The sequence below is a fragment of the Pituophis catenifer genome, unplaced genomic scaffold (assembly GCF_029215685.1).
Source record: "Pituophis catenifer annectens isolate HBS135680 unplaced genomic scaffold, rPitCat1.0.hap2 SCAF_1, whole genome shotgun sequence".
Taxonomy (NCBI): Eukaryota; Metazoa; Chordata; class Lepidosauria; order Squamata; family Colubridae; genus Pituophis; species Pituophis catenifer.
The window spans coordinates 39,385,703-39,409,666 of record NW_027256881.1 but is presented as its reverse complement, the minus strand read 5'-3'; the positions used below and the strand labels follow the sequence as shown (position 1 = coordinate 39,409,666).

The following is a 23,964-nucleotide window of genomic DNA, read 5'->3' as shown; positions in this document are numbered from 1 at the left end:
AAGGAGTTTTCATCCTGTCTTCTGGCTGTATGACTTTCCACTGTATGTTGTACAAGATTTCTGTTTCTTTTTCTTTCTTAGTTACTGGGTCTTTCAGTTTACTTAAGATGTTTTGGTGGGTTTTAGTAGATTTGCATGCTATAGTGATGCCATGTGATTGTAATAGCCTATTAGTAATTTCTGAGATATTTTTGGAGTATGGCATCCAAAGGATGAATGTGTATAGATTGAGTGGTCACACATTTTTTTTAATGAAGTGGTATGGGTATCCACTTTGTTGAAAGATATTTTATAGGTGGTCTAATTCCTTTTTTTAGTATTCCAGGTTACTTTGCTGTCTAAATAATGTTTTTAAACAGCACCTCTTGCAAAAAGTTGGGTTTTTAACTTTGGTAATGGAGTTCTTGGTTAGGGTAGGTTACGTTTTGATAGACTAGAGTTTCTAATTGGCATTGTTTCCTCTGCTGATGAGGATATCCAGGAAAGATAGTGTGCTGTTTACTTCTTCCTTGTGAATTGCGTTTCTTTGAAGATATTGTTGATTGTCTCATGTATCTTCTCTAGTTGTTCCTTTTTTTATGATGGCAAGCAAAGGTATCATTTATATACCAGATCCATACTTTTGGCCTTATGCATGATAGTACTATAGTTTCTAGACACTACCGGTATATTATAGTCTCTGCTATGAGTTCTGAGAATGTCAATCCCATGGGTATTCCTCTGATTTTGTGGCATATTTGTCAATCAAACTGAAAGTACATAGTATGGCAGAGGTTGATAAGTTCCATAATACTGAATATTTTGATCTTAGTGTTATTTGATTAGGTCGGGTGTGTTGGATATGCTGCCATGGATCTTTTGCTAGTTTTTAATCTTTGGATGTAAAGGGAGCTATGACATTGAACAAAACCATAATTTCATCTTCTTCTATTTTGAAGTCTCTGATTTTCTGGAGGCACTGTAATGGAGAACAGATACAATACGTGTTTCCCTCTGTGCACTATCTAAGCTTTTCTGTATGCTCTATGTCCGTGATGGCGAACCTGTGGCATGCAGAGCCCTCTGTGTGGGCACATGCGTCGTTGCCAGCTGGTCTTCATGGGCACCAGAGCACTGAAAAACGGCCAAAAAGCAGGCCATTTTTGGGCTGTTTTCAGGCCAGTTTTTGGGCTGAAAAATGGCCTGAAAACGGCCCGAAAAATGGCCTGAAAATGACCCAAAAAACTGCCAAAAAAGCTGGTCTTCAGGTTTCCGGTGCACAAGCATGCACACGCGTTCCGGTTTGTGCACGCGGTGCCGAAAAGGTCCGCCATCACTCCTCTATGTTGTATGTTGGGGTCTCTGGTAACGATACAGTTGGATGAAGTATGTCAGGCTTGTATATTTTTGAATGTCCACAAAAGCACTGGGGGATGGGAACATTGTTTATCATTTGCCACCATTCTTCTTTTGTGATTTGACCTTTCAAGATTAATTATGGGTTCTCTTGGTCAGGTTGTCTAGTTTCTGTACGGGGTTGGCATTTATTAGGATGTAGGGCTTTTTGTCCTTCAGTCATTCTTTGGCTTTTTGAATGTATTATATTCTGTCCATGACAGCTGTAGTTTGGGCTTTGTCTGCTGAGAACAAGGTGGTGGTTTGTTTCGCCTTTAGGTTTTTGAGGGTTGCTTTGAGTTGGTGTTGTTCTGGTCTGTGGTATGATTGTCCGCCTTATATTTTGTTGGGTCTCGGCAAGCTCTGTGGTTTTAAATGTTGCTTCTTCTAAGGCTGCAAAGAATTCTAACTGATTAGCATCACCTATATTGTATTTCTTTTCTTTTCTATTTTTCAGCTTGTCTTAGAGATTTAATCTTGATGGTAGTCAGCATTTTTATGTGTTCTGAGGTCATGGGTTTGGTCCAGTTATTTCTTGAAATTATCTATGATGTGCTGGTATTTGTTTAGTCTGAGAATGGAAGCGAGAATGGAGAATCCTAGTCTAAGATCAGAAACAGATGCAGCTTCTTCAGATCTGCCTGTTTATATTTCTGTTGTATTTAATAATTAGCCTTATTTGTTAGAAGCCTGAGAAAGAAAACCGGACTGCCTCTAATTAAACAAATTACATAATGGCAAAGTATACTCTTAGAATCCAACTAATTAGGATTATTTCAGTAAACCATGGTTAAAAAAACATGATCTAATACAATATGTGTCCCAGACCATATCTTTACTAGGGATGGTTGATCATTACTCATGAGGAAAGAGCCTTGGGCCTTCCTCCTTCTCCAGGTTCATACTTAGGACAAAAGCACATGGCCTTTACTAAGATCTTTTTTTCATACTCCTGTTTCCCCCCAAATAAGACATCCCCTGATAATAAGCCCAATCGGGCTTTTGAGCGTATGGTAATAAGGCCAAGCGCTTATTTCAGGGTTCAAAAAAATATAAGGCAGGGGAAACACAGTATATTTAGCAATTATGTAAAACTATTGTCAAGTTTATAAACTGATGTGAACATTCCTGTATATAAACATAGTCCCATTCCTATATAATACTACAATTATATAGCAATATACATTTCTACACATCAAATGGCTACCTTTTAAAGAGCAAGAAGCTTTGCAGAGACAGTAAAGGCTTGTTCCTCTCTCCAGAGGCAATGGCCGTTTGTGGAAAAGGCAAACGTGTGACAATAATGAGATCATAACAACGACACAGTGAAGTAATGTATTTCTGAGGAGAACCAAGTAGACCTTCCCAAAGACAGGTGAATACAGTACAGAAGATCAGCGGCTTACCTGGATCTTCACAGCAATGAGCACAGAGCTAAGCTCCTTGTCTAGTTCCCGCAGCACCGTCAGCTTTTTCAGGCGAAGGCTGCACAGCCTGTAAGACAGAGAGAATGGGATACATTCAGGCACCACCATCCCAGGGCCCCTGCTGCATGATACAAGAGGCTCCGGAGGTAGCCTGGGATATTGCTGACCACGGCAGGGCCTGAGTTGCTCCTCTAGCTCAGGAACTCCTGAATTCATGCAGCAGAGAGAAAGCGGATCAGAAAAAGAGGAAAGGAGGAAAATTAATAGAGCTAAAGCAGGATTAAGAAGATTATGCTATGACAGGAAGTTGCAAAGCACACAGAGGAGAAATCCCTGCCCAAAAGGAAACTAGTGCCAGCTCTGTACAGAGACACTTGAATGATTAGGGGAATTTCCTTATAATTATTGCAGTATCGTGCCCTTAATGTAACCCAAAGGAATTTTTTTTCCTTGCTTATTTTCTATTTGGATAGTAAACCACACACAAATAATACTTAAAGTATAAGTTGCACAACAGCAGATACAGTAAATACATGAGATTGAGTTAAATCTCTGTACATCAAATCATCCTACTCAGTGAATTCTATTACTTCCCATTTGGTCCCCCCAGCCTTGTTTCTGAATCACTTTACTAGCATTGAGTACAGCCTGGGGTTTAAACAACCGTTACTCATCATTCAACCAGGAATTCTACGGAGAGGAATGGGGAGGGAGGCACACAAACCCCTCTTTCTCAGTCTGTCTGTTTTATGGGACATTAACAGGGGTTGGAAGACGCCTTTTTACTATTAATATTAAATGTTCTAAAAGGCGTTCCACATGCCATGAAGATGAGGACTTCCCCTCTTTTGCAGTTAGCAGGAAAACACATCCAATTCTCTAAGCAGTGTAGTAAAAAAAAAATCTGGTAACTACTTTTTGTAGTTTTTATTAACAAAGCAGTTCCTTGTGGCCCAGTTTCCTCCTGATCCACCCATACTGCATGAAGTCAGGAATGAGACATTACAGAGATTGTCAATACTTTTCTGAGGTTCCAACCCTCACCCAGTCAAATACCAGAAGTAATTCAGCAAATTCAGTTGGTTACAATAGATATTTCCAAGAAATTCCTTCAGCATCATTGTTTTGGGAACAAAAATGGAGCACCTTTTTCATCTAAAAACACCATTTTACTTTTAGACCAAAGTTTATGAAGTGATTTTTTTCCCCAGAAAAAGGATCACACACAACTGATAATTCATCAAAAAGATTTATATGCAGACCTCAGAATGGAGAGTACAGTTTTGCTATTTTTCTTCCTTCACAAGCCCAGCAGAAACATTTCTGAACATATGCAGTATGCATCATTCATAAAGCTCCTGAAATGCAAACCTTTGTACAAAATTTGGGTCAGCCTTGACTAAATTTTTTCCAGTTGCAGTACATATATTAACTATTTTCCTGTACTGGGTTTGTGAATCTCCTACCACTATTTAAAAAAGACTGCTGGAATATGTGAGAGAGGCAGGTATTTTAAGTGTATATCATAAAAAGCCAAGCTATCTACACAGATATAAAAGCTGACCAAAAAAGGCATGCAAGTTTTTAGAATGCAAATTACTTCAAGCAATCCTACACTTTGCTGAGGTGAATATCTGGGGGTACTACTATGGATTACATGGAATTCTTTATCCTTTGTGTCTCCCTATCTCCCCAACCTGTCACCATGGACCTAAGGCCTGCCACTAGGATGTATTTGGACTGAGGTGTTAAATACTAGAACCAAGCACTTGCCTTAATTCTACTCTGTAGATGTTCTCAGTTGTTTTTTATTATTATTATTATTATTATTATTATTATTATTATTATTATTATTATTATTATTATTTGTTATTATTATTATTATTATTAGTTGTTGTTGTTGTTGTTGTTGTTGTTGTTGTTGTTATTATTATTATTATTATTATTATTATTATTATTATTATTATTAAACTACATCATGATATTTTTCATATAAGAAGGCTGTCAGTGTCCTTTTGTCCAGAATGTGAAAAATGGAAAGTGAAAGTTTTATCCTACTGGCTAACTATGCAGCAGAATGGCAACCATTCAGTAGAAACATCTGGTTTTCTATACTAAATTTTCAAGGAAAAGACATCTTCATTCCCAGGACCTCCTTGATGGAATAGCTACTAAATACCTTTTTGATTGTTTAGAGGACCTTGCCATTGAAGCATTCCAAGAATTCAGTAGGCTCATTGTTAAAGATGCAGCAACATATTCTATGGATTTACAATTTTCCAAACATTCACCTTCTAAAGAAAAAACCAGTAGGTGGCAACATCTAGCTGAACCATAGCTAATTTCTGAAGCATAGCAGATTTAGCCCTGCTTAAGGATTGGATGGGAGTGTCTATCTACTTTCAGGAATACAGATTAGACTGGGAGGTAGACACTCCACCCCACACACTATAGATACTTCTGAAACATGCATATAATCATCAGGTCTTGACCTCAACCTGAAGGGTAGCCTTACATTATATAATATCTTTGTATTGTCGTCAGTGCTACAGAATTTGCTATAGGTGTTCTTGTATGATTTCTTGTATGATCTGCAAATAGTGATCTCCCCTCAAACATAAATGAGAATATATATCTGATGAGACACAGCAGCAAATTGTTTTACACAGAACACATCATACCTTTGTCACAGAGTATTAAATTTAATTGGTCTCCAACTGACCACAATAAATTAGCCCTGATGCTAGCTACATATCCCTAAAGAAAAAGTTTGATTCCCTATGAAGTCACTGGTATTTACAGCTATCTAAATGTACGCAAACACATCTGCGTAGATCACTTCCCAAGACTCTGCCAGCTCCTTTTCCACTGCTTAATATCTGTAGGGAAAAAAGAGAGACGCCTACAAAAATTATCTTTTTGTTGGATTACTATGTTATTTTTATTTAGCCCAGGACAATTTAACTCGTTAGCTACTAGCATGCATGTTCCCTAACTAAGGGCAACACAGGAACTAGAAAAGCTAAGACCCCATTTCTATAATTTAAACATGTCATTGATAATTCCTCAGAACCATCTATACCATTTCTATTACAATATTTTTATCCTGGCTCACAAGAAAATTCTGTTCAAGGCATAATTTAAAAAAAACAAACATTTAAATAAAAATAAATGCAATGAACCTAAAACAGATATATACAACATTTAAAACTGCAGCAGCAAAATCTATATATTAAAAACAGGAAGAGTTGGTTATACATATTAATGATAATAGTATCTTATCTACAAGGTGAAGCACTACCTTATATAATTATATGTTACATAAATATGTAGCTATTTCAAAATTCAAAATTTCTTCAATGGGTTAATTTTTTTCAGATGCTCAACATAAAATTACTGTAATAGTTTTCATCTATTTGTTCTTATACCCATAAGCAACTTTTGCACATATTTTATTTTGTTAAGTCTGATTGGAATGCAATAAAATATGGGCCAACCTCTCTTAATGTTTCCACTTAACATAATTTATTGAAGTCATTTAAATCAAAATTTTAAAAGCTGGCTCACTACATTTGTGTCATTAATAAACCAGTAGCATTTTGCTTTTATTCACCCAATTGCCAGGGGAAGGAAATAATTTCAGTAGTGAAGCTCAGAAAATGCAGTTCAGCAGCTTACATATTTGGTTACTTTCTCCTTTCTTTATTTTTGTAACTATATCTTTATCAAAAACTTTTTTTACCAATTTTAATATACAATTAACACAGAGTTGCTAATCAAACCTGTCATAGAAGACTTCTTTGATAAATCCTAACATTTTGAGATGCTAGGGGATGCATAAAATCCAAGCTGACATAATCATTCTAGTTATACTTATTCAGTTATCTGCTGCATAATATTGTACTGGTAATAGAGCATTCCTATTCATGCTTGAATGTTATATAGCATGTTACAGAACACTTAAGCTGGCTTTGCATATTGTATAAGTATGGTCTGTATAAGTACGATTTGAATCAATCACAATTAGTTGCATTCATACAATTTGCTATGCCAAAAGGAAATAAATAATGTAGGACTTAACAAGATATGTGAGGATTGCAGGAACCCATTGCAGACACTTTAGTGGTATTGTCGGTTTTATGGATTAAATGAATCTATAAAAATAGATGCCACAATACGTTTAGCAGCCTTTAAAGCTATCAACCATTTAAATTGTTTTAACCACTAAAGATATACCCGGCAACATATTATGAACCCTTACTGCCAACAATTTTCATGCAAGATAGATCTACATCAGAGTAAAATAAAGAAAAAATGCAAATGCTAACTGATATAAGATATAAGAACCTGCCTTAGACACTGGTCCATCTCACAACATTTTAGAGAAAGGTCATAAAATACATACTAAGGAAAACATTTTGCAGAAAAGTTACAGTATTACAAAACATGCCATACATCAGGGCTGTCAAAACTCCCGGCTCTGGGCCGGATGCGTCATGCACTGGCCACGCCCACACCCAGTTTAGTGAAGGGGAAAAAAGTTCCGATACGTCATGTGATATTGCCGTGACAATATGAGTTTGACACCTCTGCCATAGATTAAATCAAAGACTGAGCAATGAAATGCACTCAGAAGAGTTAGGAGACCAATGTGGGTAGTGATGAAGGTGTTGATCTAAGATAGGGGAGATCCAGGTTCAAATCCACCCTCAGAAATAGAATAGAAACTCATTGGGAAACTTTGGGCTGATTATTTTCTCTCAGGTCTACATACTAAGAAGAATTGTTGTTGTGAAGACAAAATGAAGGGAGACATCTTGAACTCCTGAAAAAAATGAGCAGGACGTTTAAAGTGATAACCTTCCTTCAGTGCTGTTGCTTAGCAATTCATGTTTAACGCAAGTTATTTTTGATTCTGGAGGTAGTACAAGCATTACAACTATTATTTATTTAGTCTTCTTATATGTCTACCTATGACATCGTATCATAACTTTTCATGCACCTTCAACAAGTAATAGCAATATGAAAATATGTGTTGTGGCCCCGCCCTCTGAGCCTGTCCCATCAGAGGAAGAAAGCTCCGAGCATGAGGAAGAGGAGTCAGCCAGGCCTCCCTCTCCAGGCCCCTCCCCTCTGGCACTGTCTCAGGTGCCGGCCGAGGGAGAGGAGATTAACAGGGAGACAGGTGGCTCGGATGAGAGCGAGGGAGAAACATCATTCCTGGACGCACGCCTCCGAAGGCGTGATAAACAATTGCAGCAGCTCAGGAGGCGTGCTAGGGATTAGAACTGAGTCATTGGACCACACCCCAGAGACTATATAATAGAGGATGGTGGCCAGTGATCCTTGTGACGAACAAAAGTAAACCTTGGATAGTCACTAAAGCCTCGTCCGGAACTGCTGAGAGAAATATTATTCTGATTGGACTTTTTGTACGCTAAGTATCTTATCTTTCTGTTTTGTGGAAATAAACGCACTTGGCAGACGGTGTGTAAATCGCTGCCAAGTTGGAGATAAGACCTGGGTGTGTGCCAAAGTGTTTCCTTAACCCTCGGCTGGCTGTGTTTGTGTGTGTGTGTGTGGACGGGGACAGATCAATGTGATAGTACAAGTATAAAATCTGAATAATGAAAAATCTAAGTTGGCAATTGACCTGTTATTGACCGCAATAAAAATGTGACAAATCTGAACATCTCTCATCCAGATACTGTTTATTTTAATTCAGACTCCCCCAAATTGGCTATATTGGACAATGGTTTCCACTACCATCCAATATACCCAGTGACCTGACAATCTAACTCAGGGTTTCTCAATCTTAGCATTCTTAGAACATGTGGACTTCAGCTCCCAGAATTCTGCAGCCAGTATGCTAGCTAGGGAATTCTGAGAGCTGAAGTTTACACGTCTTAAAACTGCTAAGTTGAAAACACTGATCTAACTGCTTCCACGGCTTCCATCACCCCACTCCATTGCCCCAAGGCTTTGTTTAGCTCCAATGGGTGTCAAACCCATTTTGATAGCTTGCAATGTCCTCTAGGTGGCACCAGTTTCCTGCCTTTAGCTATTTCATATCTCACTAAATGGCAGAAAAGAATTGACAGTCAATAAGAGTCAGCACTTCTCAAAATCTGTGCATGAGGTGTTCTGTGTCTTTCACCGTCCTATCCCTCTCAAAAACAATTTACTGATAACAGACAAGGTATATAACTAGTAAACAATCTGGGGGAAAAATGTAACAAATTCTATATAAACTCCAGCAGTTCCTGGAAGAGTGAAAAAGTATATTGCTAAGTGACTGTGAAATAGAGCTAAGCAGAATCTGTCATTCAAGGTTCTGCACTCAGCCACCTCTCTCCCCACCCTTCGTTACTGCTATATTGTAGCCCTAATTGTGACTGTGCAAAACACCCGCTTCCTGCAATCCAAACTAACTACTCCCAGAATACTAGAAGTACCTAAATTCTAAGGAACCAGCAGATTTCCTGGCAGTACTCCCAGGACTAGCCATCCTGAAAGCAAGCAAGCAAGAAAACGGAGCCACAAGACAAAATCTCCTAAGTAATCAGCCCATCCGGCTTTCTCACCGGCAGCCTGAATTCCCCTTAGTGGAAATAACCGAAAGGTTTAAAATAGGCTCACAAAAGAAACTGGCTAAGCTTCTAAGCATCCCTGAAGTTCGACTGAGGCAGTGATGGCTCCAGTTACATTTCCTTAAAGCTATGTCAGCTTGTCTAGGCATTTCCAAGAACTGAATGGTTCTGCCTGACTCCCAAGATTGCAGCCCTGCCCTTTACCACCCTCTTCATCATTGGCCTCCACATTCTACCTTCTTTCAAGTTCTTCTGCATTTGACTTTCCAAAGGCAAACCAGAAGGAATGCCCAGGGAAAGGGGGCCTGGGGGAGGAAGTGGGTGGGGGGAGAGTGACAATGAGAGGGAGGGAAGGAGAGACCACAGCAACCATACTGAATGGCAACACTCAGTGACAAAATTATAAAAAGGAACTCAGAAACTGACTATATCTCACATTTGCCCCATCCCTGAAAAAAGTTTCAGATTTTTATGGGGTGTAGTTTAATGACGTGAGCACTCTCCAACATCAAAATAAAAGTATACTTTAGTTATCTCACCAACATGTCTTTGGAAAGTTCATGAAGCAGAATATTAAATAATTGAATCCTCCCCCTCCTCTTCCCTCTGCATTTGCCTGGCATTATTCCCAATATGTCCCCGAGGCCTATTTAGAGATTTCATATTATTTTTCCTTTCAATCACAACAACTACAATATAAAGTTAGCCAGCACTCCGCATTAATATGTGAAGTATGATACACTGTTGTATTGAAACCTGTGCTTTTCCCAACTTGTAAAATGTACCAAATATATTTATATTCCCAGAAATTGTGCACAAATTTCTTTTTATATGAAAGGTGATGCTGGATAAAATTAAATGCAATAGATGTCTTCGCTCTAGCTCTTACACCAATTAGAAGCATTCGGTGCTCAGTGAAAATTGGTAGTGGAGAAATTCAGGTTAAAAATTAGCAATGGGCATATGGTAGGGCCTTTGAAAATTAGTTATTAGTCAGGATTATTGCCCTAAAATCCATTATATGGACTACTCAATAGCATTAATCTAGTTGGTGAATAGAATAGAATAGAATAGAATAGAATAGAATAGAATAGAATAGAATAGAATAGAATAGAATAGAATAGAATAGAATAGAATAGAATAGAATAGAATAGAATATTCTCAAATGGAGAAAGGCTATATCCAGTTCAAATATCAAATGAGATGTGATAATCTGTACACACACATATCTGATTTGACGTGTCCCTTAGGCACATTACAGATGAAACGGGTTGGGGAAAAATAATGCAAGAGTTAGAGCAGGAAACCGATAAAGGCAACTTGTTCAAGTCAGTAACTTCTAACCTTTTTTATTTTCAACACCAGAGTTTTCTGCTGAGGTGTGTCAAATCTGTCACCAAATCTCAATTAATCAGAATAGAGCTGGAAGGGACTTTTAGGTCTTCTAGTCCAACCTCCTGCTCAAGCAGGAGACCCTATCCATTTCAGACAAGCGACTGTCCAGTCTCTTCTTAAAAATCTCCAGTGATGAAGCACCTACAAGTTCTGACTGCAAGCTGTTCCACTGGTTAATTATTCTCACAGTTAGGAAGTTTCTCTTTAATTTCAGGTTGCTTCTCTGCTTGATTAGTTTCTACCCACTGTTTCTTGTCCTGCCCTCTGGTGCTTTGGAAAATAAGTTGACCTCCTCCTCTTTGTGGCAACCTCTCAATGCAAAGGATTTGGAAGTCATGTTCAACTGCACACCATTAGATTCATAAGCATAGAGATTCCTTTGGCTCTCCTGTCTAATTGCAATCCCTCCCTCTCTGAGAATATGTGCCCCTGCATGGAACAGAATCCTGTGTTCTCTTCTGGCTGGAACATGGGCGGTGTGACAGCAGCAATAAATAAGCTCTTTGGAACTGTTTGCTATTACTGGTTTTCAGGAATTCTGATCAGCTCCGAAGAAACTTAAGAGTTCCCCAGAAAGCAATCTGAAAACTAACACGCTAAGTAATTAGAGTTAAGACTGACAATGATAATTTCTATTTAATTATAATTTCTATTTAATTTGACACAGTCTGAACAGAATGTCATCTGGTTATAGACAGGCTTCAAGAGAGAGAACATCTGCCCAGACAAGAATGATTAAAATTCTCTAACTTGAAATAAAAATACAAGCCAACATTGGTGTGGAAAATCAGGAGATGGAACCAAGGCAGCTCCTAACCTTTGTTGTTGTTTTATAATATGATGATGGTCACAGGAGCATTTTTAAACTAAAAGTACATTAAAGATTCTTGTAGCCAAGAAACAAATATGAGTTGTATAAGCATATTCGTGTTTTGAGACAAATTGACACAAACACAAAGGTGCACTTCAGTGCCTGGATATTACTCGTTACCTTATTGCCAGAACTCCTCACAGCATTAAGAATACCAAGTTAATCATTTACATAAAATTAATTATCTAAAAGTGTATTCAATATTATGAACCAACCATGGAATAGAGCGACAATAACAGTAGCCAACTGAACGTATTTGTCTGATACTCTCCGACTACTGAGTAGATTAACTAGTTAATTGGAGTTGAAGTCCAAGAACATCTGGAGCAGCTAGAGATTCTCTACGTTGCTTTATAATATGACCTCCTTTTTCCTCCCAAAAATTTCAAGTTTTTCTTTTTTCTCTCCTATATTCTTAAAAGTGTTTCAAGAGTATTTTATACACCAGTGCAAAAATGCAACTTCTTGAGTTTGTATACCTTCTTTCCTCTATCCATCTGTCTGAAAAAATTCTTTTCCCTACTCTCCTGTTGCAGAAAGGGCCCACGGAGAGAAAAGATTTAACCTGTCTCTCTCTTCCATGACAGTTCCCTAAAAATCAAGTTCTCAGCCATAATCCTATACCAGTGATGGCGAACCTTTTCGACACTGAGTGCTGAAAATTCTGCGCAGAAACATAGTGCACACACGCACTCATTGGGGCTCCGCTCTGGAAAAACTGAACAACCGGGTTCTAGCGTGCATGCACGCCCGACGATCAGGTAGCCAGTGCTCATGTGCAGGCCAGTTATCGGCACTGTCGAGATCCTCTCGACACTCTGAGCTGTAGTGGTGACCGTGGATCCTGACGCTATAAAAGATACCTGGTTCAGCGGCAGGGGGGGTTGGTTGGGCTGTACTGCTCACACCGGTGTGTAGTAACGATAGGCGGCCGGTCATGCTGCGGTCAGGGGGAGGCTTTCGTCCTGACGCCCTTCCACCCTGATGGGATGAAGAAATCGCTGACTCGCACATGGGCAGAAGTTGCGATACCCGGAAGGGCGTGTAATAAGCTGTAATTGCCGGCGCGCATATTTAAACGGCGTTGGGAGGCAGCCGTTCCCAACACCGATTTTGTGTATCTTCGCATCGAATGTCAGAGTCGTCGCTGATGGTGCTGGTGGTTGATCGGAGTAAATCGTTTACAGCAACCGAGACCTGTTTGTAGCATTTTCTTTTCCCGATGTACCCAGACACGCAGCGGAATACGTGATAGAAAGTCGGCGTTTTTTTTTTCTTTCGCTGGTTTGACCTGCCGGCACTGTGTTTGGTATGGCGGAAGGCATGGCGGCCGGTTCACCGGCGATTGAGGAAACGGCGGAGGACACTGTGGTGGAGGCTATGCCGGGTGTCCAGGTAGCTGAGGAGGTGGAGCTACCCTTCCCTATTGTGCACACTGCTGTGCACACGAAGGGATCGCGCTCCAGAAAAGCCAAATTTCCAGGTTCTAGCATGCATGCAAGTCCAACAATCAGCTGACTGGTGCACATGTGCACACCGGTTTTTGGCACTGCCATGCACACAAAGGACAGCTGATCATTGTGTGTGCATGCATGCCAGAAACCCAGAAGACAAACACCAAGGCCACGCGTGCCGGTCAACATGGCTTCATGTGCCACTTTGGGCATGCGTGCCATAGGATCGCCATCATGGTCCTATATTAAAAATGAAGCAATAAAAAAACGTTAACGTTAATAATTAATTTAGTGCTCCAACCTGGATTGAAGGAATAATAAAAAATGGAATTCATATGAAATAATTCCTAATGCAAGCCTCTTTTTTTCTTAGAAATATAGGATAAGAACTTGAGAGTTAAATATTAACACAATTATCAATTATGTATCCTGATATTTGGCAACTTTTCCTAAAAAGGCAACATGACCTTTTTTTCTGTTCTTCTAAAATGAGATTATGTGAAACTCAGCTAGATCAGTCTCTGCAAGACTATATTAGTGGTCTACACAGGCCTCCAAGAAAGCCACAAGTAGAACACAAAAGCATAATAGCTTTCTATTCATGTTCCTTAGCAACTAAAATTCAGATATATTTGATTGATAATACTAGAAGTAATACATGACAAAAGGCCATTAATAGTGTTAAGTATTAGTCTCTGTAAAATCAAAACACTTTTTAAAGTAGCTGAGCGGATGGCCTTTAGTACACATCATAATTAAAAAATGAATTCACATTCTTAACATATATTCTATGTAGAGTTTTTGTTATCTGTCCTTTTGCCTCACTGTTAAGCTTTACCAGAAAACCTAGCAAATACAGCTCATAAAAAAAAAATGAATGGAAAATACTAGAACCTGGATTTTCCATAATCTACTCAATCTATCTCTTGAGATAAATTTAAAAGACTACAATTTATCAGTAAAATCTATCACAGTACAAAGTAAATAAAAATAATAATGATCAGTACTGTATTGCATGAAAAATCACACAGTTAAAGCAGATTTTCTTTGATAGCATGCACATATCAAATTATTTTATATTGTTTTATACAATATTCAGAAAACAAATGGTTATCAGACATGCTTCCCTGTTTTTAAACAAAGCAATGGAATCTATAAATTCCAATTCATGTTAGTTTTATTGCCAGCTTTTAAATTACATATTAATCAGTACTAGAATGTACCAGAAATATCAAAACATGTAAGTTTGTAGTGCAGAATGGTGTAAATTTACACCATTTACAGAGTTAACCTTGTATTTGAGGTTTAACAAATGATGATAACATTTATATATAAAAGATTACAAGCTTTTAAAACATTGTATTTCAGCAGTGGAACTCTTCATATTTTTTAAAAATTAATAATTTATTTGTTAAAACATTTAAGGAGCAGAATAAGTAGCTATCTAAAAGAAAAAAGACACATAGATAAAGAATATCAATCAATAAATAATGAATTTACAATTATTATCACTATATTAAAATTTTCTTATTTCATTCATTAATGGATGAATATAGTTATCAAGTCTGACCTTTGAAGTAAACTGCTGCACAATTTGGATACTCTATGATGTGGGATGTATTGGTCCAGAAGCAACATATATTTTTTACTGAATAAGTTAAGGAGTGTAGATAGAATATTAGTCTTCTGTGATTGTGGGTTTATCTTCCTATAAACACAAGATCCTAATGCTGGATCAACACTAAAACACGTTTCCCCATCCTAGAGATTTTCTTGATACTAATACAGTATATAAAAATTCCATCAGACCACATCTTCCAATAGTTAAGAGAAAATGGGGCTGAATTAAAAATAACTGGTTGCTTCCATGTTGAATAAAGCCCTCCATGACAAATAGGCTTCCCATAAGCTGCCATTTTACTACCACACATCCACTAATTTGTCTGTTTAAAAAACATTCAGGCCATTAATAATTTCAATGACTATAGTTGAGGGTTCCAATCAATGGTGGGATTCAGCCAGTTCGCACCTATTTGGGAGAACCGGTTGTTAACTTTCTAAGCAGTTTGGAGAACCGGTTGTTGGAGGAAATCTTATTTTGTTTTTTTTCCACTTTACAGAGCTAATCCTGTAAGGAAGGCAGGAAGGAAATATTCTGGTGTTGTTTCTAGCCTAATCTTTATTACCCTGCTTACAGAAACTGCCTCTCTGGTTAACCCTTATTACATTGTAACAGCTAAGGCGAAGCGCCCATCGGCATGAGTGATGTTGAGTTGGCCACGCCCACATGGTCACATGACCACCGAGCCACACTTACCCAGCTCATCATTAGGGCAGAGAACCTGTTAAATTATTTGAATCCCACCACTGGTTCCAATCAATTAAACTATACATTATGTCCCCTGCCAATCAATTTATTTGGGTGACCTCTTATTCTAATATTAATACTAAAAGACAAAACACACAGGATTCTTTTCTGTCTACAGAGTACATCATTTTATAAATCTGTAGCATTTGCCTCTTTCATGGTTCTGGGAAGAATGTAAACAAAACTGTGGCTTATGTTGTTTGGTAGCAAATTTGTACAGATAGTGCTTTAGACAACACTATCCAAGCAGCACAGGAAATATTGTTAAACTACTAAAAACCGATCTGATGTAGCAAAACATAAATGGAATGTGATAAGCAGGAACAATAGCTAGGTTAAGAAGCAGGCTGCCCTTTTTTAAAAACCTTCAGAATATGCCACAGTGAAAAAGATAAAACTGATACGAAAGAGTAAAATGGCCCTGATTTCTTGACTAAAGGCCTCTTATGCACCATGCAAATAGAAAAGAACTGACACGTATCTTTGGCTTCTCAACTTGAAGATGGGAAAAAACATTACTCTCAGAGTTCATACCAGAGTTCAACCATCAATCTCAATTCTCTAGCTACTTAACACTTAATTCACTTTTGGTTGGACTTGACTCTCAGACATGATTTGGTTAGACTTTACTGCAAACAAGAATGAAGTTTTAAACATTAAATTCGACTGTCCACTGTGGTATAACTGTCACAACCTGGCTTCAGAGTTGAAACTCCAGGCTTTCTGCTTTCCAAGCTTCTGATTTAATGGATTTTCTTAAAGTGCTGGTAATGATTTACAAAGCCCTCTACAGCAGGGATGCCAAACTTAATTTTATTGAGGGCTGCATCAGGGTTGTGTTTGATCTTGTGGGGGGAGCCGGGTGGGTGTGGCCAACTCGACATCACTTGTGTCAGGGGCACTTGTGGTGGCCCAGGTGGGGCTGGGGGGGATTCTCCTGCAGTTCTCTGCTAGAGAAAATGGAGCCCAAGAGGGCTGCACGCGGCCCTCCTGGGCTCCATTCTTGCTTGAAGAGGCACTGTGGGCTGGTCCTTTGCTATTTCCAGGGCGGCCCTGCCAGTGGTGGGTTGCCCGCGGTTCGAACCGGTTCACAATAACCGGTTGTAAAACTGGCGTGAGGCTCCACTCACTGACCCGGACATCATCATAGGTGATCTGCGCATGCGGAGAAGCTTCTGCACATGCGCAGAAGAGCATGCACGCAGGCACTATGCAAACCGGTAGTAAAGGTAAGTAGAACCCACTCCTGGCCCCGTGGGCCAGATCTAAGCACCCCACGGGCCGGATCCAACCAGCAGGTCTTGAGTTTGACACCCCTGCTCTACAGCATGAGCTTAGGTTATTTCAAGGACCACATTTCCCTGGTTACATCTACCCTTCCCATCAAGACCAGCAGGAGGGGCATATTACAGGTCCCATCCACTAAGGAGCGCCATCTGACATCAGGAGAGCCTTTTCTGCCATGATATCTGCCCTTTGGAACAACATCCTCACTGAGGTAAGCTTGTCCCCAAATCTATTGACTTTCTGGAAGACCCTGAAGATATGGCTTTGCCATCTGGCCTAGGATCCGGTGATGGTGTGGAAATTGCAAAATGGTTACATTGTTTATAAGATGGATTGCACTCTCCTGAAGATGTTTTTATGGTTTTTATGGTTTTAAAAACACATTTTAATGTGTTTTAATGGTTTTTGTGTTATTGGTTGAGTTATTTATTTGTATCTATATTTGTATTTTTGTGTTTTTAACTTTTGTGTGGGTCCTTCAGAGTCATGTATGTGAGATCGGTGGCTATACAAATTGAATGAATCAATGAATGAATCGATGAATTGATATATTAATGAATGAATACTTGGCCAGTCTCTTGAAGTTCTTGGGTGGCAGCTTTTATATAAGGTTCCCTCTAACTTTTGGACTACTAATTCCTGCCTTGCCAATTACAACCATTCAGACTATGATCCAAACCATGCATATCCTTCATATTATTCCTTTGGGGGTGAAGAGAATTATGCAAAGTGCACAATATGAGTGACAAGATGGAGCAAAAGTAATTGATGTTAGGAAATGAGAGAAAAGGAAATCAGCTAAATCTAGAATGCACCAACCCAATTCACTGTACCTTTCTGCCCTTGCAAATCATTGTTGCTTTTATCACTGAGTTTGAATTGCCTTGTGTTCTTCAAATTGTTATGCTCTCTTTTTTTTTGAGAATCTCCTTAATTCCACACAAAGTTTATTTTTTGGTTGTCCCATTCAAACTCATTCACTCTTCAAACATTGTTAAATAATAGAATAGAGAAGAATAGAATAGAATAGAATAGAATAGAATAGAATAGAATAGAATAGAATAGAATAGAATAGAATAGAATAGAATAGAATAGAATAGAATAGAATTCTTTATTGGCCAAGTGTGTTTGGACACACAAGGAATTTATCTTTGGTGCATATGTTCTCAGTGTACATAAAAGGAAAAAAAGAAGAAGAAGAAAAACATTCATCAAGAATCATAAAATACATCACTTAGTGACTTGGTCTTCACATTGTCTCTCTATATGAGCAAACCAAGCCAATGTATTTTTTTCTAATGGTTATTCACTTTCAAACTGTTTACTTATTTAGAATCTATTCATTTTCTTTTTGTTTATTATGCAAGTTAAGTACCCCAATGCCATTTGCTTTTTAATGGTTATACATAGACATTTTCATTTCTTTCAGTAGATGTTCATTCCTCACATCATGCATATTATCCATTATCCTTCTTTGAACATTAGTGCATCTTAAAACAAATCCACAAGAGTTTTCTATCTTTAATAAATAGTGCTTCAAGATACAAAAATCCATCTACTGGTTCTGTTTTTTTTCACCATATATAACTTGCAAACATTTAGCCCATTTTCTTTGTCAAAAACAATTTTGTCTTTGGTGTATTAATGTTCAGTCCATGCTCATTTTTTTCATATAACATTTGCAGCCAATAATTTGGTTCTCTGCCAACAATATTTCATCAGCTATATAGTACGGTACACGCATAATTACATACCCAACCAGCACACCTGTAACTGATATCACAAGCATTTAATCATAAATACATGGGGGGGGGGAGAGGAACAAAGAGACACATGTTGTGAAAGTTGAGAAATTTTGCATCACAGATCAGAAACTCTCCTAATTCTGCTATGACTTCTCTGAATGTTACACTCCTATATACAATATACACGTTACAAAAGGTATGCCTAAAAAGCATATAAATTATAGCATTTAAGACATGGGATAAAATGCAGTATCAGAATTACCTATCTCAAGATACATGCAGTAATAAGAAATACTATCTCTTTTATTATATTGATTTACACTGTAAATATAATTTACATGTATTATTATTAATACATATAGTATATATATGTAAATTTAATTTACAATAAATTACATTGATTTTCAGTGCATTCAGAAAGTATTGAGATCCCTTCACTTTTGTCAATTCTGCTGTGCTTTAGCCTGATTCTACAGTTGTTGAAATTCATTTTTTTTTCTCATTAATCTACGCTCAGTACCCCATAATGACAAAGAGAAAAGAGAATTTTAGAAATGTCTGTACCTTTATTAAAAAGAAAAAAACTGAAATATCACATTGGCATATCGTACATATTCAGATCCTTTACAACAAAACTTGAAATTTAGCTCAGGTGCCTCCCAATTCTCTTGATAGTTGCTGACATGTTTCGACACTTTGATTGGAGTTGACTGTGGTAAATTAAATTGATTGGACATGCTTTGGAAAGGCACACACCTCTCTATAGAAGGCCTCACAGCCGACAATGCATACTGCAGCAGAGCAAAAGCTATGAGGTCAAAGGAACTGCCTGCAATGCTCAGAACAGGATTATTGCAAGGTATAGATCTGGGGAAATCTACAATAAAGTTTCAATAAAGTTTCTGCCACACTGAAGATTCCTAAGGGTACCACGGCCTCAATAATTCTCATATGAAATTTTGCAAGAGCTGGTCGCCCGGTCAAACTGAGCAATCGGGGAAGAAGGGCTTTAGTAACAGAGGTGACCAAGAACCCGATGGTCACTCTGACTGGGCTCCAGAGATCCTGTGTGGAGATGGGACAGGTTGCATAAGAACAACTACCATTGCAACCCTCCACCAATCTGGGCTTTATGGCAGACTGGCTAGACGGAAGCTGCTCCTCGGTGCAAAATACATGCCTGCTTAGAATTTTCAAAAAAGCACCTGACGACTCTCAGACTGTGAGGAACAAGATTCTTTGGTCTAATGAAACCAAGATTGAATTGTTTGGCCTCAATTTTAAATGTTATGTCTGGAGGAAACTATGCACCGCTCGTCACCTGCCCAATATCATCCCAACAGTGAAGCATGGTGGTAGCAGCATCATGCTGTGGGGGTGTTTTTCAGCAGCAGGGACTGGAGATTGGTCAGGGTTGAGGGAAAGCTGAACGGAGCAAAGTACAAAGATATCCTCAAGAAAAACTTGCTCAGGTTCTCAGTTTGGGCTGAAGGTTCACTTTCCAACATGACAATGATCGTAAGCACACAGCCAAGACAACACAGGAGACTTAGAGACAATTCTTTGAATATCCTAGAGTGGCCCAGCTAGAACCCTGACCTGAATCCTATTGAACATCTCTGGAGAGACCTGAAAATGGCTGTCCACTGATGGTCGCCATAAAGATTTGCAAAGAAGTATAGCAGAAAATCCCCCACTCCAGGTGTGCAAAGCTTGTCACGTCATACCCCAAAAGACTTGAGGCTGTAATTGCTGCCAAAGGTGCTTCAACAAAGTACTGGCTGAAGGGTCTGAATATTTATGCCAATGTGACCTTTCAGTTTTTTCTTTTTGATAAATTTACAAACATTTCTAAAATTCTGTTTTCACTTCGTCATTATGGAGTACTGAATGTAGATTAATGAGAAAAAAATGAATTTCAACAACTGTAGAATCAGGCTACAGCATAGCAAAATTGACAAAAGTGAAGGGGATTTGAATACTTTCTGACTGCACTGTACATAACTGCCCATTTCCCGATTGCCTGTTCTCTGTCTTTCATCCTCTAAATCTTGCTTCTTGCACAGATAACTGGGAAAAGCAAGAGATTGCATTTGCCAAGATCTGAACTGATTATCTGCAGAAAACTTAAAATTAGACCATGATGCTGGTCAACATATAGATTGAAAATAAGGATTATTTGTCATTTGAACCTGGCTATGTAATTTACAATATATGTTAAAGTATTAAATAAAAGGTTGCTTGTTATGGTGGAAAGTTTTAGGAATAGGAAGTTTGAAATATGATTATGAAATAGGGTTAGATTCAACTGATGGCAAGATGCATAGCATATAAATGTAATAAATAAATAATCTACACTGAAAATGACTGCAGACAAAACTGCAGATATGTTTCTTGATTTTGGGAATCAAAGAATCATTGCAGCGTTTATGCTACTGATGCAATATTTTTTTTACAATATAACAATTTTATAAATAATACACATTCATGCCCTTGTGAGTACTGAAGAACTGTGAAAATAATGTAGCTACCATGAAAATAAATTCAATACTTGATCAGCTCCAAGTTAATAAGAATATTTATGTTCAAAAATGAATGTTTTTGAAAAATTCCAGAAGAGAATGAGTAATAAAGTACTTTAAACTCTATTAATATATCTTCACCCGTTCTCTTCATTAATGATTTTTACACAAAGAATAGATGAAAGATATAAAAAAAAGTCAGAACACACCTAGATCTATACAAATGTGCTTTAAAATCAATTTTATGTCTGGCAAATAAGAAGCTTGGCAAACTCTTTTGATATTACATACCCAATAATTTAGTTTAAGATCATGTTTTCCTTTTCTTACAACATTTATATAATTTCCCTTGTAAATCATATCTGGCTTCATTTGTAACCAAGTCTAGAGAATGCACATTGCTCCTAAAAACAGAACCATATGGCAATCATAGAGAAATACTTGAATACTTGAATAATAATGGAATCCCAACTGCCATGTGTCCCTTACTTGCATTTATATTCAGAAAGATTGACACTTGTCTCAAATGGCCTGGAAACGTTTCCAAAAATGCCAACACAGCAAAATAGATGGTTCTTTGGTTCAAGGGATTTGCATTATAGACGGTTGGTCCATAACAAAGCCTGGTTGATTATGACACAGATTGGTTCCAAAAACAAACAAAACTCAATTTACAAATAATATCAGTCTGCCACACTTTGCAGTGAAGTGCAGTTCAATTTGTCATCCCAACGTGAGATGAAATACATTGTTTAATCAGTTTTCTCTTGATGGCATTCTAAAAATGGAATAGCTTTCTTTAAGATATGCAAGATGCACTACCAGCACATTGTGGTATTTAAAAACAATTTAATGCCTTTCTCTATTTTATGGTCCCAACAGTTCTTGCTTGCAAGCAAATGGTATTGCTGGCAGATCTTCCAATGCACCATTGTTGCTACTTTGTCATGCTGTTGTTTGTAGTCAATCTATGCAATCTTCTTGTAGCAGTTAATCAGATAGTCCACTCTTTCTTCAGCTTCTTTGCAGAAGCAACACTTGATATCTGTTGCTGTCTTCTCAATTCTGGCTTTGTATGCATTTGTTCTTAAGGCTTGGTTTTGTGCAGCCAGAATTAGCTCCTCTATCCCTTTCTTAAACTTTCCTCTTCTTAGTCATTGCTTTATCTACTTTTTTTTTTAATATACTGGCCATGTAATACATTGTCTTCCCATGACTTTTTTCTGTTCTTCTTTCTTGTAAGCCAATTTGGTCTCTCCAGTATTATGTAAGCCTTCCTGGTATACTAGCTTCAGTGCATCATCTTCACTGTCCTTCAGATATTCTTCCAATGCCCTTTTTAATTCTTTAACTGTCCAATGTACTTGCAACATTCCACGCCTACTTATTTTCCTGGTGAAGGGAACATCACTGCAAGGATGAATGGTATGATTCATTGCCATTATATTTCTGATGTTCCTATCCAGGGCCTTCAGTTCTGCTTGAGTACAGTTCACTATTCCAGCTGTGTATCTAATAACTGGAATTGCCCAGGTGTTCATTGCCTTGATGGTATTCCCTTTACTGATTTTGGACTTTGAGATCTTCCTCACTCTCTTGATTTATTCAGCTCTAACCTTTTTCTTACTTCAGTGTGCTTGATGTTGTCAGCTTGAAGGATGCCTAGGTATTTTTAATGATTGCCTTTATCCAGACTCTTGATGTTATTTCTATAGGGCATCTTGATTCCTTCAGTTCTCACTATTTTTCCATGTTTCATGGCAAGCGCAGTACATCTATCTAATCAAACTCCACTGCAATATCTTGGCCATGTTGAAAAGCGATTCTGTATCAGGTAGTGTTTTTCCATACAGCTTTAGAGTATCCGTGTAAAGGAGGTGGGATAGTCTGGCAGATGTTTTTGATGTTTGAGAATTATTCAGTATTATTGACACATACAATGGCAAACAGTAGTGATGAAAGTGAGTTTTGTTGAAAGATTCCTCTTTTGATATGAACCTCTCCCACTCTGTCACCACTGACCAGCAACCATCCTTGCACAAAGCTTCTGATGTTTCTACTAATTCCTATTATTTCTAGGCACTTGATTATGCAATCATGTGGCAGGGAGTTAAATGCCTTTTTGTAATCGATCTATGCTACAAGGGACAGAACAGATCAAACTCATTTAATCACTTGTGGAAAATTATTGTTCCTAATTCTATAATCTAATGCGTTTTTCTAAATAATCACTAAATGATTTGACTATGTTCACATCCACAAACTGATCCTAAGATTGCTAACTGAGAAACTGTCCTACTGAACCCAATGGAACAATCTGAAGTAAATTTATGTACAATGTCGGCCTTGATTGCATTTGAAAACCAATATTGAGAAAGTTACTAATCAAATACTAATAAGAATGTATACATTAATCAATATGTAAAACACATGAGAAAAACGGAGTCTTAAAAACTCCCATGTGTTAAAAAAATTAAAAACTTCTTAAAACATGGTTTATATAGACATGACTGAAATCATTCATCTTTAAATAACTGGCTGAATATTCTTACTAAACTGCTCTTCTAAAATTAGTGGGACATGAATATAGAAAATGCACACAAAGCAAACAGGAGAAAGGGAAAGACATGGCTAGGATAAAGCAGGAAAGAAATGAAATATTTTTAATTATATTACTTTCACCTTGTTATAAGAGATTAAGATTAAAAATATAATTTCACATACATTTTATTCATGAAGATTTGTAGGTTGTTTTTTTTTTACTGTGTATTATCTTTGAACTATGGTGCTGGAGAAGACTCCTGCGAGTCCCTTGCAAGGCGATCAAACCGGTCAGTCCTAGAAGAGATCAACCCTGACTGCTCTTTAGAAGGCCAGATCCTGAAAATGAAACTCAAATACTTTGGCCACCTAATGAGAAGGAAGGACTCA

At 37.8% G+C, this 23,964-nt stretch overlaps 1 protein-coding gene across 2 annotated transcripts in view; it reads right to left on the bottom strand.

The window, feature by feature from the left end:
- LOC139308638 (phosphofurin acidic cluster sorting protein 2-like) overlaps nt 1-23,964 on the bottom strand; it is a 176,006-nt gene that overhangs the window by 61,459 nt on the left and 90,583 nt on the right. For both annotated transcript variants that reach the window (XM_070932319.1, XM_070932318.1), the window contains exon 2: nt 2,781-2,868. In XM_070932319.1, coding sequence (XP_070788420.1) covers nt 2,781-2,868 — 88 coding nt within the window. The remainder of the gene's footprint in view (nt 1-2,780; nt 2,869-23,964) is intronic.